This window comes from Haplochromis burtoni, unplaced genomic scaffold (assembly GCF_018398535.1).
Source record: "Haplochromis burtoni strain Fernald_Lab_line unplaced genomic scaffold, NCSU_Asbu1 Contig_31, whole genome shotgun sequence".
Taxonomy (NCBI): Eukaryota; Metazoa; Chordata; class Actinopteri; order Cichliformes; family Cichlidae; genus Haplochromis; species Haplochromis burtoni.
Genome location: NW_024582392.1, coordinates 2,615,357 through 2,628,671, shown reverse-complemented (window position 1 = coordinate 2,628,671; position 13,315 = coordinate 2,615,357). Strand labels below are relative to the sequence as shown.

General features: G+C 40.0%; 1 protein-coding gene across 3 annotated transcripts in view; it reads left to right on the top strand.

Moving 5' to 3' along the window:
- The window catches only part of plxna2 (plexin A2), a 159,063-nt gene that overhangs the window by 109,921 nt on the left and 35,827 nt on the right, over nucleotides 1-13,315 (top strand). For all 3 annotated transcript variants that reach the window (XM_005918898.2, XM_005918897.3, XM_042219343.1), the window contains 5 exons: nucleotides 5,001-5,152; nucleotides 8,358-8,475; nucleotides 9,676-9,812; nucleotides 10,948-11,115; nucleotides 12,348-12,441. In XM_005918898.2, the coding sequence (XP_005918960.1) occupies nucleotides 5,001-5,152; nucleotides 8,358-8,475; nucleotides 9,676-9,812; nucleotides 10,948-11,115; nucleotides 12,348-12,441 (669 nt within the window). The remainder of the gene's footprint in view (nucleotides 1-5,000; nucleotides 5,153-8,357; nucleotides 8,476-9,675; nucleotides 9,813-10,947; nucleotides 11,116-12,347; nucleotides 12,442-13,315) is intronic.

Below are 13,315 nucleotides of genomic sequence, written 5' to 3'. Positions count from 1 at the left end.
TGAAGTCCGACCGATTTTCTTTTTTCTTTTCCCTGCTGTCTTATACCTCCTTGTTTTTTGTTCTTGTGTCTCTGTGTTTAACTGTTTCTGACTCTTTTTGCCAAATTACATCCATTATGATGAGTTTGAGACTTTGACACATCATGCAATGGGACTTGCAATAGTGAAGAGCACAAAAGAAGCAATAAATAAAACATGTAACCAAAAGTAAGCTTAAACATTGAGAACCTTGCATTACTATATCTATACTGCATCCATCAGTTGTCCAATGTTTAAGCAATGATGTCAAAAGCAAATCTGAAAACTACAGAATGTAACAAACCGGTTTTGAAATGACATGGCAAGCCAAAGGAAAAAGCTCACAGGGGAAATGACTGGCATAATTATTATTTTTATATTATTCTTCAATTAGCACTTCTATCAAAAACCAGTGATTGACAATATATTACAGAAGCAGAGCTACACGGTCAGTCTTTCCGTTTAAGTGGAAGAAAAATAAAAAACTACACTTGTGAATGTATGAATGGTTTGGGTGAGGTGAAACGATTCAAGCAAGACAACAAAAGACTGAGGGGGAGATGTAAAGTCATCAAAGGTGGGAAGAACAAAGGAGCCGGGGAGTAGGGGGGAAGTTTGGGCGTGGGGAGCTCCTGAGGCCAATCTAAAATCAGATCTGTTTATGGCTGTAGGTGGCAAAATCAACTCTGCGTGAGCATGTACTTCAGACAGACACACCTATTTTCTACTCATCATTGGTGGTGAAGCCGGCGCTCATCATTCGTGCGTCGTCCTAGCACCCCCCGCCCCCACCCCCCTCCCGTCTCTCAGTGATTACAGTTTCTTTAAGAAGCCGACATCCCCCTGTTGGGCTGAATTTATTAATAAATTTGGTTTTGATTGTATGCACCAAAGCCCCCATCAAGAGCTGATTTGTATACATACTAACACATTAGTAGATGTGCCTTCCACAAGATAGGCCTTTTGAATAATTAATGTTTCTATTAAGTGCCACGGTGCCTCCCACCACGGGCCATTAATATTGAAGAGATGTAAGCCCCTGCTAACAGCAGAGGGAACAACATCAAATGAAGCTGGGAGTTAGATGGGCATATGAAAGGCGTTTCCTCAATACGCTTCGGCCGTGGTTTCTGTATGAGTTAACTGTATAGCAAAGAAGCTCCCCTGCCTCTAGTGACAGTAAATATAAACATCTAGCTATAGCCTTAGGAAAGAAAAAATATGGGATTCCTTTTTTCTCTTTCTTCCTCAAACATGCAAGTGAATGCATGCTTTTTGTTGATATTTTGAACTCCACGGGGATAGCAGGCCTGTCAGCTGTTATCAGACTACAACTGAACTCTGCTTACTGCTGTAACCCCGAGAGTGCTTCTGTACTGTATGGATGCTGACCTTTATTAAATCTGCCAGCTGAAGAATAAAATATTGCTCAGCACCCCACAGATTCACATGCAAACCAGATGATAGGTTACAATTCCCCATTCAAATCACAGGTCTTGTTTTTTTTTTTTTTTACATAGTCTTCTTTTGTTTTTTACTTGTTTTCAGCTCATTTTCATTGTAACCAATATGTCTTAGCCTATTACAAGACATTCAAGACTCTATAAAGTATTTAGGATGCAGTTTGTTCTGGAACAAGCGATCAGTGGGGTTTTATCAAGCCCATTAAATGCTTCTCACAATTAAATGTGACATGCTAGAATTAGTCTGAGCTAAGAATTAGTCTGAGTGGCAAGACAAAGAGATTATCTGCAAGCTTCTAAATGATATCAAAGGTTGTTTAATTTCAAAAGCCAAACATAGAGCTTTGGGAAATACAGAAATCTCCCACTGTGGTGTTTTTAAGGGCATAAAAAGATCGTATCCTATACAGGGAGTGCAGAATTATTAGGCAAGTTGTATTTTTGAGGAATAATTTTATTATTGAACAACAACCATGTTCTCAACGAACCCAAAAAAACTCATTAATATCAAAGCTGAATGTTTTTGGAAGTAGTTTTTAGTTTGTTTTTAGTTTTAGCTATTTTAGGGGGATATCTGTGTGTGCAGGTGACTATTACTGTGCATAATTATTAGGCAACTTAACAAAAAACAAATAAAGGAAAGGAAGTTGCCTAATAATTATGCACACCTGATATAGGGTGTTGATGTCATTAGACCACACCCCTTCTCATTACAGAGATGAACATCACCTAATATGCTTAATTGGTAGTAGGCTTTCGAGCCTATACAGCTTGGAGTAAGACAACATGCATGAGGAGGATGATGTGGACAAAATACTCATTTGCCTAATAATTCTGCACTCCCTGTATATCTAAGCTTTATTGAAAGTAGATAATAATGAACATACAGTAGATTTTTTTCGTATTATAGATTTTAATAGTAAATGAGGTGATTAAATATTATTATTGCTGAATTCCACCGGGCTCGGTCAGCTGCCGTAGTTACAGTGACATGCTTGGCTTGCATAGCCTGAAGGCAGCTCGGTTGGTGTATTGCACTCTGCTCTATGTATTGAGTTTAGCATTGGCTGCATCAGCACATCTTTCCCCGCCATTACTTCAGCTGAATATGTCAGCACCACGCTGACAGACAGCCCCAGGTTATTCACATTGAAGCCCATTTCTCTCTGTCGCCATAGTTTTTGTTATTTCTCAGAATAACAAGGTGTCTTCTCAAAACTAGCCAGCATTTTTTTTTCTGGAAATTGATTTCTTGTACATCAGAATGTCTTTTTTTTTTTTACTTAAGCCATGCATTTTTATCTCTAGTGATTCTAGTGTTTTTTCATTTATTCTTTTCATGGTCTTTTGGCCAGAGAGAGATACATTATGCCAGAGCGACTGCATGAGTAGGAGCAGGGAGAGTGGCTTGCAAGCTGACTGCCTGTTTGCTGGGAATTACCCTCTATTGACAGTGTGACAATGCCAGGCGGGCAGCAGCACTGCTGCTAAAAGGATTACATAGGGAGCATGGCATGGCAGCACTGGGTGGGAAAAGGGAGCTGGGGCAGAAGGGCGTGTGTGTGCATGACCAGCAATGCTTCCTTTTCCCTTCTGAAATACAGTTTGGTAAAGCAAAACAAGCAAACTAGAGGAAGAGGAAGATGTGTCACATGACCTGGGGAGATAAGATGATGGATGGGAAGAAAACAAAGAAAGAGTGATGCAAACAAGATAATTTTGCAGAGAAATATAAACACAAACCTATGCTACCAGATGATAGTATATATGACTACTTTTATTTGTCTATAAAGACCATTAGAACTAATGTGATTGGCAATCAAATCAGTCTTGTAAACAAAAAAAAATTCTTTATAGATCTGGTTCCTTTGTATGTGTTAGAAATGCAGACACAAAGACAAAGAGCAGAAGTTCTCTTATGCCTCACAGCCTGGTGCATCTTTGAAGTGATAGTTTTTTTCCATGATCCAGATGAATCAAGGCTCTGTCTGTCAGTGGGGAACTCAGTGAAATGGGTTTTCTGCGTGAACTGGACTATCATCATGTCCTTGGTCCACCATGGGAAGTGTCCATTTCAGTCTCTAAGCAGAAGGAGGAGGACTCCCAAGCTTTTAGCATGCCCGTCTGTGATACAGCACTGCTGTCCTGTCACCGTCCCTGCCTCACCTGTCACCCGTCTTGTCTGATGGGACCGAAACTGCGTCCACTTCCCCCCCGCTGCTCACCCCATTTTCACTCTTCTTTCTTCCATTCCCTTCCTCTTTGTGCTTTTCCTTTCTTTTTTCCCCCCTCCCTTGTTTTCTCACAGGCCCTCACGTTGCTTATGTAACCATCACTAAGTCTACTCGAATAGCTGCTGCCATCGCCTGACATGGATATATTTAGCCATTATGTTCCCCCCTTCTATACCCTGCATGCCCAAGCAGTGCTAAAAGATTCATGTATTCAGGCCCCTCAGGCGTTGCAGTGACACACTTACTTTACATCCAGAGCAATTAATGTCCACTGAATCTAGATTACAATGCCAGCATCCCACACGGAAGCCGCAATGCCCTAGTGGGTGTTGGGGGTGGGGATAGAGGGTGTACAGCAAGTCTTAAAGGGTTGCCATCACGTGGGGGTTTGCAGTTCAGTGAGCGGGTACAACTGACTCTTGTTTTTTCCCTTCTGCTTGCATGGTCAGTAATAGCGTATTGATTGTTTACATAGCAGCCCCACACAGCAAAGTGACAGTCTATCCTCCCTGCTGCCCTCCTCTCTTGGTTTTTCTGTATTCCTTTGGTGACTGCACAGTATTGCCTACTCTCTTGGTCTTTTTTTTCTAACCTTTTTTCCATTTCACTCTGTGTTCTCGTTTTTGTTTTTACTCCTCCTCCTTATCTTGTCCTCTTGTGTTTAAATGGCTGTGTGATGGCCAGGTTGGTGCCTCAACAGGACTCTGCAGCACAGAAGGCACTGTGCCACCCTGTGCCAAGGTCATGCTGGGCAGCCATATTGCATTTTATGAGTAGGTGGTCTTCGCTAATCATTAGTATCCCCCCTTGTTAGATTTAACATCCATGTTAAGCAGGGTAGATTCTGAGCAGGTGGCTTTGCTGAGTGTTAAAAACAGTTTCGTCTTTATCCCAAAGTTCCTTTTTTTTTTAAAGATTTGCTGTTGCAGGAGAACGAAATTGCAAAAGAAAAAAAACCTTTGTATTCACTGGTGATTATGTATGCATGGTGTGTGGATGGGTATAATGCCACATTTTAACAAGAAGAGCTGCAAAACAAGTGTCATTAGCTGCTGTTGTGATTAGAAGTTGCTCTTGGCGCAGTGACTCATGGCATGTTCTGACATTTTGTGGATGTAGGACTGGGGAGTACACTTAATTGCTTTTACAGCCACCTGGACCAAAAGAGCATATTTACCCTTGAGCACATACAGAAACCTGTACGCATTTATGTGTTTCTATAAACCCGCCGCATCCCTGAAGACAAAAACATCATTTGATGTCTAGTTTCTCTCCAACGTTATAGGTGACACCAGTGGCTGGACCCCCAGAGGGAGGCACCCGGGTGACCATCCATGGCACAAACCTTGGTCTGGCTTTCTCAGATATGGTCGGCAATGTAGAGGTGGCAGGAGTGAGGTGTACCCCTGTAGAGGATGGCTACATCATTGCTGAACAGTAAGTGATCCAAACAGGAATGATCATTTCAAAACTATTGCTAATACTTATTATTGATGGATAACTACACAACATTTAATTACAGACAAACACAATTATTCCTTCAAGTTAAGTGAAAACATGACGTTTCTTCCAACCAACCCTCCCAGTTTATAAGCAGATCTCATTTGCAGAAAGTGTATATGTACATTGTATGTAATAACAGTTATTTATAGGAATTGCTGCACATGGTGTGGCCATATGCCCTCTCACTTGCTAACAGTAGCAAAATATTCTAAATGGACTATATTTGCTGTTCCTACAAGTGTATAAAAGTAGGAAAAAACAAAATGACAGAGTGACCGAGGTTTTAAGTAATTATTCAGTAACTTTAAAAAAAATATATATATAATTTATTTCATGTTCTTTTATTTAATTAATATTGAACAATGCATAGGGATGCATTCAATCCGTTATTAACTCTCATAATAGCATGCATCTAGCCTTAGGTTTTGATACATTATTTATGTGCTGTAACAGCTAATAAGCTCTAAACTATATATGTGTGTTGCACAATCTCCCGCTTTAATGAAGACTGGAGCAGGTCCAAACAGTCTGGTCTTGACATTGCTGTTTTCCCTCCCTGCAGCACAGTAGCCCAGTTCTCTCTGTGTAGCTCATCTAGTCAGCAACAATCCCATAACAGCTGTGTGTGTTTACTTGTGTTTACCTCCTTAATTGTCCCATGCTGTGTGTACATCATGGTAAAGTCTGTCCCGTTCACCCTGAACTAATGAAACGTGGCCCATGCTTCCCAACTTGCCCACCACCCCCTTGGCTAGACACACAAACGTGTGTAGACTTAAAGACCCAGCGCCTCATGGTTGTTTAATCTCAGGTTGTGTTAGCCCTCCCAAGATAGATGTATGTATAGATAGTTTACCCTAAAAATATATATGTACATATTTAGACTAGGGTTAGGTTGAGTTGCCTTTGGGAATTGAGCTTCATTGTTGAGGGAAAGGCAATACTTCATTATAAAAAAAACTATTCTATTATGATTTTTAAGCATTTTATGCAGAAGGAACAAACATACACATTATGGAGCAATTACAGGTTGGATAATTGTACCATGGAAAATCAATAGGATATGAGGAATAGTCTATTAAAATAGTACAACATTGCTATTGTAACCTCTATTATTGGACCCTTCAGCCACCACAGCTCTCTAGATATTTTATTATAATATTTATAGTTTTCTTTAGGAGAGACAGGTACTCAGAAATAATTGGCTTTTCTTTCAGTTAAAGTGAAATTCTCTCCCTACTGACTTTAAATCTGTAAGAAAATGGTGTTAAGAATGAAATGTATAGCAATTCACTAAAAAAGATGACAGGCATGAACCCACATGTGAATGAACCCACACACCAACACCCATGCAGCCTATCACTGTCATGGTTCTCAGAGGAGCCTTTAACCCTAATTTTTTTCTTTGACCTACTTGTGCCCTCAGAAAGAGAACAGCGAAGCGGGATGTCATTGCTATAAGTCGCATAGTTTCACTTCTGCATGGTGTTACAAAGACATATCTCGCAGTCACATGTGCACACTTGCTACTACTGTTTACTGTGATGCGGTAATAAAGTAGTAAAGCTATAACAGCTCACATGGCATAGAGTATTTCTGTGGTTCCTTGCCCTGCATTGAGTAGCTGTATAGCTGTAATTAAAATCCACTTGGCTGTAGGAGACACTTTGTGTGCAGCACACTGATCTGACAGCACTTTAATGCGATTGGGGACAAGCTGGGGAATTCATTTATATGGCGGGTAAAGAAAAAAAAATTGACTGTGCAAAATTAAAAAACTAACCTATAACCTCTTAAATCCAACTTTGAAGGAGATGAAGTCGTCCAGATGATATGCTGAGCTGGACTTTTATTCAGCACCTTTGGATTGTATTTTGCCTCTAGGTTCATTATGCGCATGTCCTTAGCTGACTGTTGGTGTTTGTTTTGAGTCTTAATTCAGTCATCAGCCACCCTATGATGGACTGGACTGTACAAAAAAACATACATATTTATGTGTCTTTTATGTTACTACTTCAGAGGTGTGTGTGAAAGCTACTCCTGCTTTGAAGAAAAAGTCTGAACTTTTGTTTGTTCCTTTTTTCCAGCTGTCAAAAAGTACTTTTTTAAGGGCTGAGACTATTCTGCAGCATTTTCTGTTGTAGATTCCAAACTGAAACCTTATTTGTATGAATGAATTTTAAAAGTAACCTGCAAGTTTGTTTGTTTTTTTAGCAGACTTAATTGCGAAGATCCACAGAGAAAATGAATGATAAATTTAAAAAAAAAAACCCCACAAAAAAACCAACTTATTATCATAAATCTGTAACTTTGCAAATGGCCAGTACAGTTTTGCTTTCAGGTAGGAAGCAAGCGAGTCTCTGTTTTTGTGAGGTGCAGTAAGAGGATATTATTAGGTTTGTCAGCAAGTAAATCCTCCTTTAGCTACACTCGTCCACATAGCTCATCCAACAAAGCTCTCAAAGTCATTTGTTGTAATTCAGATGATCAGTGCTGGAGAAACAATACATCTGCTCTGCTTCATCAGCTCCGCTCCTACCTGCCCCTGCCATCTGCTCCCCCACATATTCCATCTCTCTTTCCACACTGTGATTGCTTCTTGTACTTTATTACTCCCTGGCACCAGCGATCAATAGACGCTCTCATTTTATTATGTCATTCGATCTAGTCACCTGCAGTGCTGGGAGATACCTGATCACATGATATGATGGAACGGTATTGATCTTGCTGCATGATTAACATTAGTCTTGCTGTACTGGCACAGCACCACCACTGTTGGGGAGGGCTAGCTGTTAGTGGGAAATTTACTACATTCAGGTGCAGCATGCTGGAGTGCCAAAAGAGGAGCAGACATGGTCTCATTTAAAGATTGTCATCGATGTCTGACTGTGTCATGTCATGAAATGAATGAAACTACAAAAAATATTGTAATTAGAGCAGAAGATATATCAATATCAAGCAGTGAAGTGCTTTGAATATTCTTTTCTACAACGTTGCTTAAGCATTAAATCATGAAGACCATGTTTAAGTTTGATGTTACTTTTTAAAAAAAAAATTGAATTCCCGCTTCAAGTATGGGAGTATACTTCTGTTCCTGAAGTCATTTTAATTGGAAACCCATTTTAACTGTCTTTTGCAGGATCGTATGTGAGATGGATATGGCCCATGCGGACAGTATGCCGGGTCCAGTACAGCTCTGTGTCGGAGAGTGCAAACCAGAACTCCGGGCTCGTTCCTCACAACTCTACTCCTTTGTGGTATGAGTGTAATTAAACTCCATTTGTATTGTATTCTGAAATAACACTTGTGATCTAGCCAGTATATGGCTAAAAAGAATCTATGTACAACTAACTAAATATATTATAAAACTAAATATATATAATTATATATTATATATTATATAATTATATAAATAGCCATATACTTAGTATATGGCTATTTCCAACTTTTATGTACAGTCTGTGTGTACTTGCCATCCTCACACACTCGCACACATTTCCTTTTCTCAGATATCTGCTGTCTACCTGACCTGCACCTAACAGTTAATCTGCTTTCTCATTAGCACTCTCTCACACCTTCACAATTAGCACTCTTTTAACTATTAACAGCAGTCAGTAATTACTGCTGTTGTTTTCAGAGTACCTGCACTATCCTGCGTGCTGGATGTCACACGTCGCTGTCAGTTTTGAGTTTTGTCAGCATGATGCTCTTGGCTCGGTAACACAGGCTTGGCCACTTTTTCTCACCAGTGATACGGCTGCTACTCTGGGAAGCAGTGGAATTCCTCTGAGATTACTTCACAGAGCTTAGAATTGGCAACGCTTACAATTCCCTTCTATTGCAGTGCACCTAAAAAAGACTGCATCATCACAGGAGCATTCTTCAGACAAGACATATTCCCTACGTGACCTTGTAGACAAAGGGACATTGTAAATGACAGTGTGCATTTAGTCGCTTTTAAAATGGTTGTTTTATGTTTGTTCAGATACAGGTGTGTGCACACAGATGCTTTTATGTGTGTACGTGTGTTCCTGTGTATGTGTGCTGTCTACTTGAATATTACTCCATCTGTCTGTGTGACAGCATCCTGGCTGCACGCCGCTGAAAGCATTCGTTATTTTCAGATTGTCTTTAAAAAAGCTCCACTCAGATACAACCCAGCAATGCAGGGCACCCAGTAGTGGAATCTATAAGAGGACACTAAGGCTTTATTGTACTGCAGTTCACTGCCATCACTCTGACAATGCGAATAACTGTAATTTGCTGGAAATTAGTGATAACACTGAGTGTTACAACAGAGATGCTCCCCTGCTTACTGTAAAACGCATATATCTTTTAATCTGTCTGCTGGTCTCGTGTCATTTCTTCCTGTTCCTTTCCCTCATTTTAAATGACTCTGACAGTCTGTCTTAATGTCTCTCTTTCTGCATCTGTGGTTTTTTGTTTTGTTTTTTTAGACTCCAACTGTCACAGGCCTGTCTCCTAGAAGAGGTCCAGAGTCTGGGGGCACTAAAGTAACTATAATGGGAGAAAACCTCGGTGCCGGCAGCAGTGTCAACGTTAAGTTTGGAAACCAGACATGCGAGTTCTTTGGGTGAGATCTTAATCTCCAACATAATTGTCCTGCATATGTGCTGCTACAGAGTCTGCAGAATGAGGAAATGCACATCATGGTGGAAACACTAAATGTTTATGTTGATATTGTGGAGTTAAACTAATCCAGTCACCATAAATGCCATGAATTTCCATACATAGCACAAATAGCAGTTTCTCATAGTATAAAAATGATTTGAATTAGTTTAGCTAAGTTTTTGCCCTCCAGCATAACTGTCAGAAAATGTTGGCTATATGGCATGCTATTAGCAATTTTTAAGAGTAAATAAATAAATAAAACAACAGCTTGTGTTGTCAAGATAGTGATTTATTCACATTAAATAAGCAGCATTTCTATGTCTTTATTCTTTTGTTTTGGTTTTTTTTTCCTTTGATATTATACTGCAAATACCCCCCAAAGGGGAACCTCTTTATACCTTTGTGTAAATTCTAATAAGGTTTTGATGACCTACTGCATCAAACCTTGTAATAATATCTTCCTTTTTTTATCTAGCCCCATCCTTCTCATTCTCTTCATTCTCCCATTCCTAATTAGTTTATCTGTTCTCCCCCATCCCTCAAATTTTTTAATTCTCAGTCTCGCAAGTTGCTTCCATTTCTCTACACCCATCCCTCCTGCCGTCTTTTAGTTACTCATACATGCCCTCTTTCTGATTTCCACTCCTGGAGGCACCTATTTTAAGCCCTGCCACAGTGTTCTGACTGTAATGTTGTAAGGTTGAGGAGTCAAGTAAACTTTAATGAGATATGGGGCTAATTACAGCTTCTTCACTGTATTCCTGTCATGGGAGAAAGAGGTAGATGTGGGCCTGTTCTACTACAAGCACTCTACTAATGAATTTGGACAAATTCTGAGGGTTTGTGTGTAGATCACAAAGTCTTGTACAGGGAGGAGAAAGCATGTTTTAGAAGGATGTATGAGAGCTGAAAGTACTGACTGCATGTTAATGTGCACTGAGTGCACCTGTTCGTCATGTTTTGAGTGGGATAATTACAGAACAGGTCTCACAGAAAAAAATAGTATGTTTTTTTGCTCATATAAATCAAGTTTGTGTCTTCTCATATTCATTCATTTTGCTACAGATTTATAGAGGTGTTCTTATTTTTTTGTGTAGAAGGACAAAGACAGAGATAGTGTGCTACTCTGCCCCTTCTCTGTCTGGAGTCGGCCCAGTTCAGATCAGCGTCAGCGTGGATCGTGCCCAAATCAGAGAGAGCCTCACCTTTGAGTACACAGAGGACCCTACTGTACAGCGCATTGAACCAGACTGGAGCATTGCAAGGTATGCACATTCCTCAGATTGTATGTATGAGAGTTTTATTCGTGTCCTCAGCTACCAGCCTTGAGCTTTTGACACGTAGACAAGAATTTCCCAATCCAAAGCTTTAGAGCCAATCAGTCCAAGCCAGCAACAATAAACAGACGAGTCAATATTGCATTTTCAATTACTGTTCGGTTCTTTTCCAATTAGTCTGGAATTGATAGAAGAAGTGAAGCTCACTGATTGGAGAGGATGGGCACTTTTGAGACTGAGATTCTCCTACTGAATGCAGTGTCGATCCATGTGTTGAACGTCTTTGGCAGATAGATACACAGACATAGAAGACTACTAATTAAAAGGAGGAGAGGGATGAAGATGAAACAATGGCATAACAGAACAATGTGCTATCAGAGGTGTGAGTCCACAACAGATGGCGTGAGCTTAGAGATGGAGAGTATGGTACACTGCAGCAAAATCGTGACAACACAAAGGGAATAGGAGGAATAACGAAGGGAGAAACTGATAGGAACCACATATCTGTTTTGCTTTCTTTGTGTTTCGGAAGAGAAAATAAATTAAATTTCCATCTAATTCCATTTTAAATTACACAGTGTGAACTGATTTTCAATGTCTCAAAAATTGGAGCTCAAATTGTGTAGAAAGACAGAAAGAAAAGCGAGCACGGAGCAGTTATTTTGCATAGTTGCTGAGTATATAATCTATGGACGCCACGGACAGCACACGGTCTATCCACAGTAACTCACTACTGGTACAGTGATCTTTACCCTAAACCTTTATTCAGCAAACCACATTGACAAGTGCAACAGAAAAACCATTTTTAACAAATCCAACCAGCTACAGGAGGGCTGGGAATTCAGCAGTTTTCCACCTCCTCTGTTTATGCATATTAATATATTTGAGCTGTCTGTTTTTCATTTATTTTTTTGCGCTACTTGATTGTGAATAGTAAAAATATAAAAAATGCATATCTAATCACCATCTTCCATGGGCTGTTTTGTCCCAAATTAACCTTTAAATGGCTTTTGATATGAAGCTTTTTGTTCCCCAAGTGATGGGGAACACTTTGAAGAAACAGATCAGAGTTAGAAAGTTTACAATAGGGTTTGGACTGCTGCGGGTCTTTTTCTCAGATATTCTCTTTCTTAGTCTGCACAAAATGAAATTCGGATCTGACAAACATGATTATAAAAACTCCTGTAATAAATTTTGTCTAACTTCTTCCATTTATTCAGCGGTCACACACCCCTGATGGTGACGGGAACTAATCTGGATGTGGTTCAAGAGCCCCGGATCAGAGTGAAATATGCTGGCCGAGAGTCTGTCAATGTAAGAATCACTCACTATTAATCTGTTTTCAACCACAAAGTCTCTGCTGTATGTGTAGTAGAAATCTTCTACTGTACTACTTCCAGCTTGCCATGCTATATAAGCAGCTAAGTGACATTTACTTCAGGTAAAATGGTCCTTAACAGGCCCTCTAGCCCTCTACACTCTCTGATTTATGCTTGATCCCAGTCTTCTTGACCCCAGAGCATATAAATATTGCAGCTGTTGGTGAGAGTGATCCACATGCACTATTTAATATAGTTTACTTAAATTTTTTTTGACCATCTCACCTCCCACCTACTGGGTGTTTTATTTACACTGCTCTCCTGACCCCCGAATACCATTTTCACTTGTTTGAGAAAAGATAAAGAGGCAGCTGGAGGACAGTAGAAGTTGACCAAGACTATAAAAGGTTCAGTGCGGAAAATGTTAGAGGTGTGCATCGTTGGAGGCAAGAAGGCTCATAATGACTTTCAATGGAAGATTAACTGCAGTCAGAAGTCTTTGGTCAGCATAAAGACCGCTTGTATAATCAAAGACTTGTCTGAAGGAAATCGTTACAAATTGCATTTGAGCCCCTGTCCTGGGGGTCCTTGTTTAATTAAGAGGATGGGATTTCCTCTCTGTGGTCTGCTATAAGGTGGAGAGGGCAGATGAATACGATAAAGGGGAGTTTGAGGAACAGAGAGTGGTGAGCCCATTATTGTGTATCTGTTTAGTTTCTGTGCGTCTTTTGTAAAATCAATTTTCACACATGCACTATGGCCCTGACCCACGCTGCACATTACCGAGCAGGGATGTAAGTAAGAACTGAAGCTGAAATCATTTGGGGTAATTAGGTCCATGTAATGGCTAATTCTGGTGTAAAAATAGA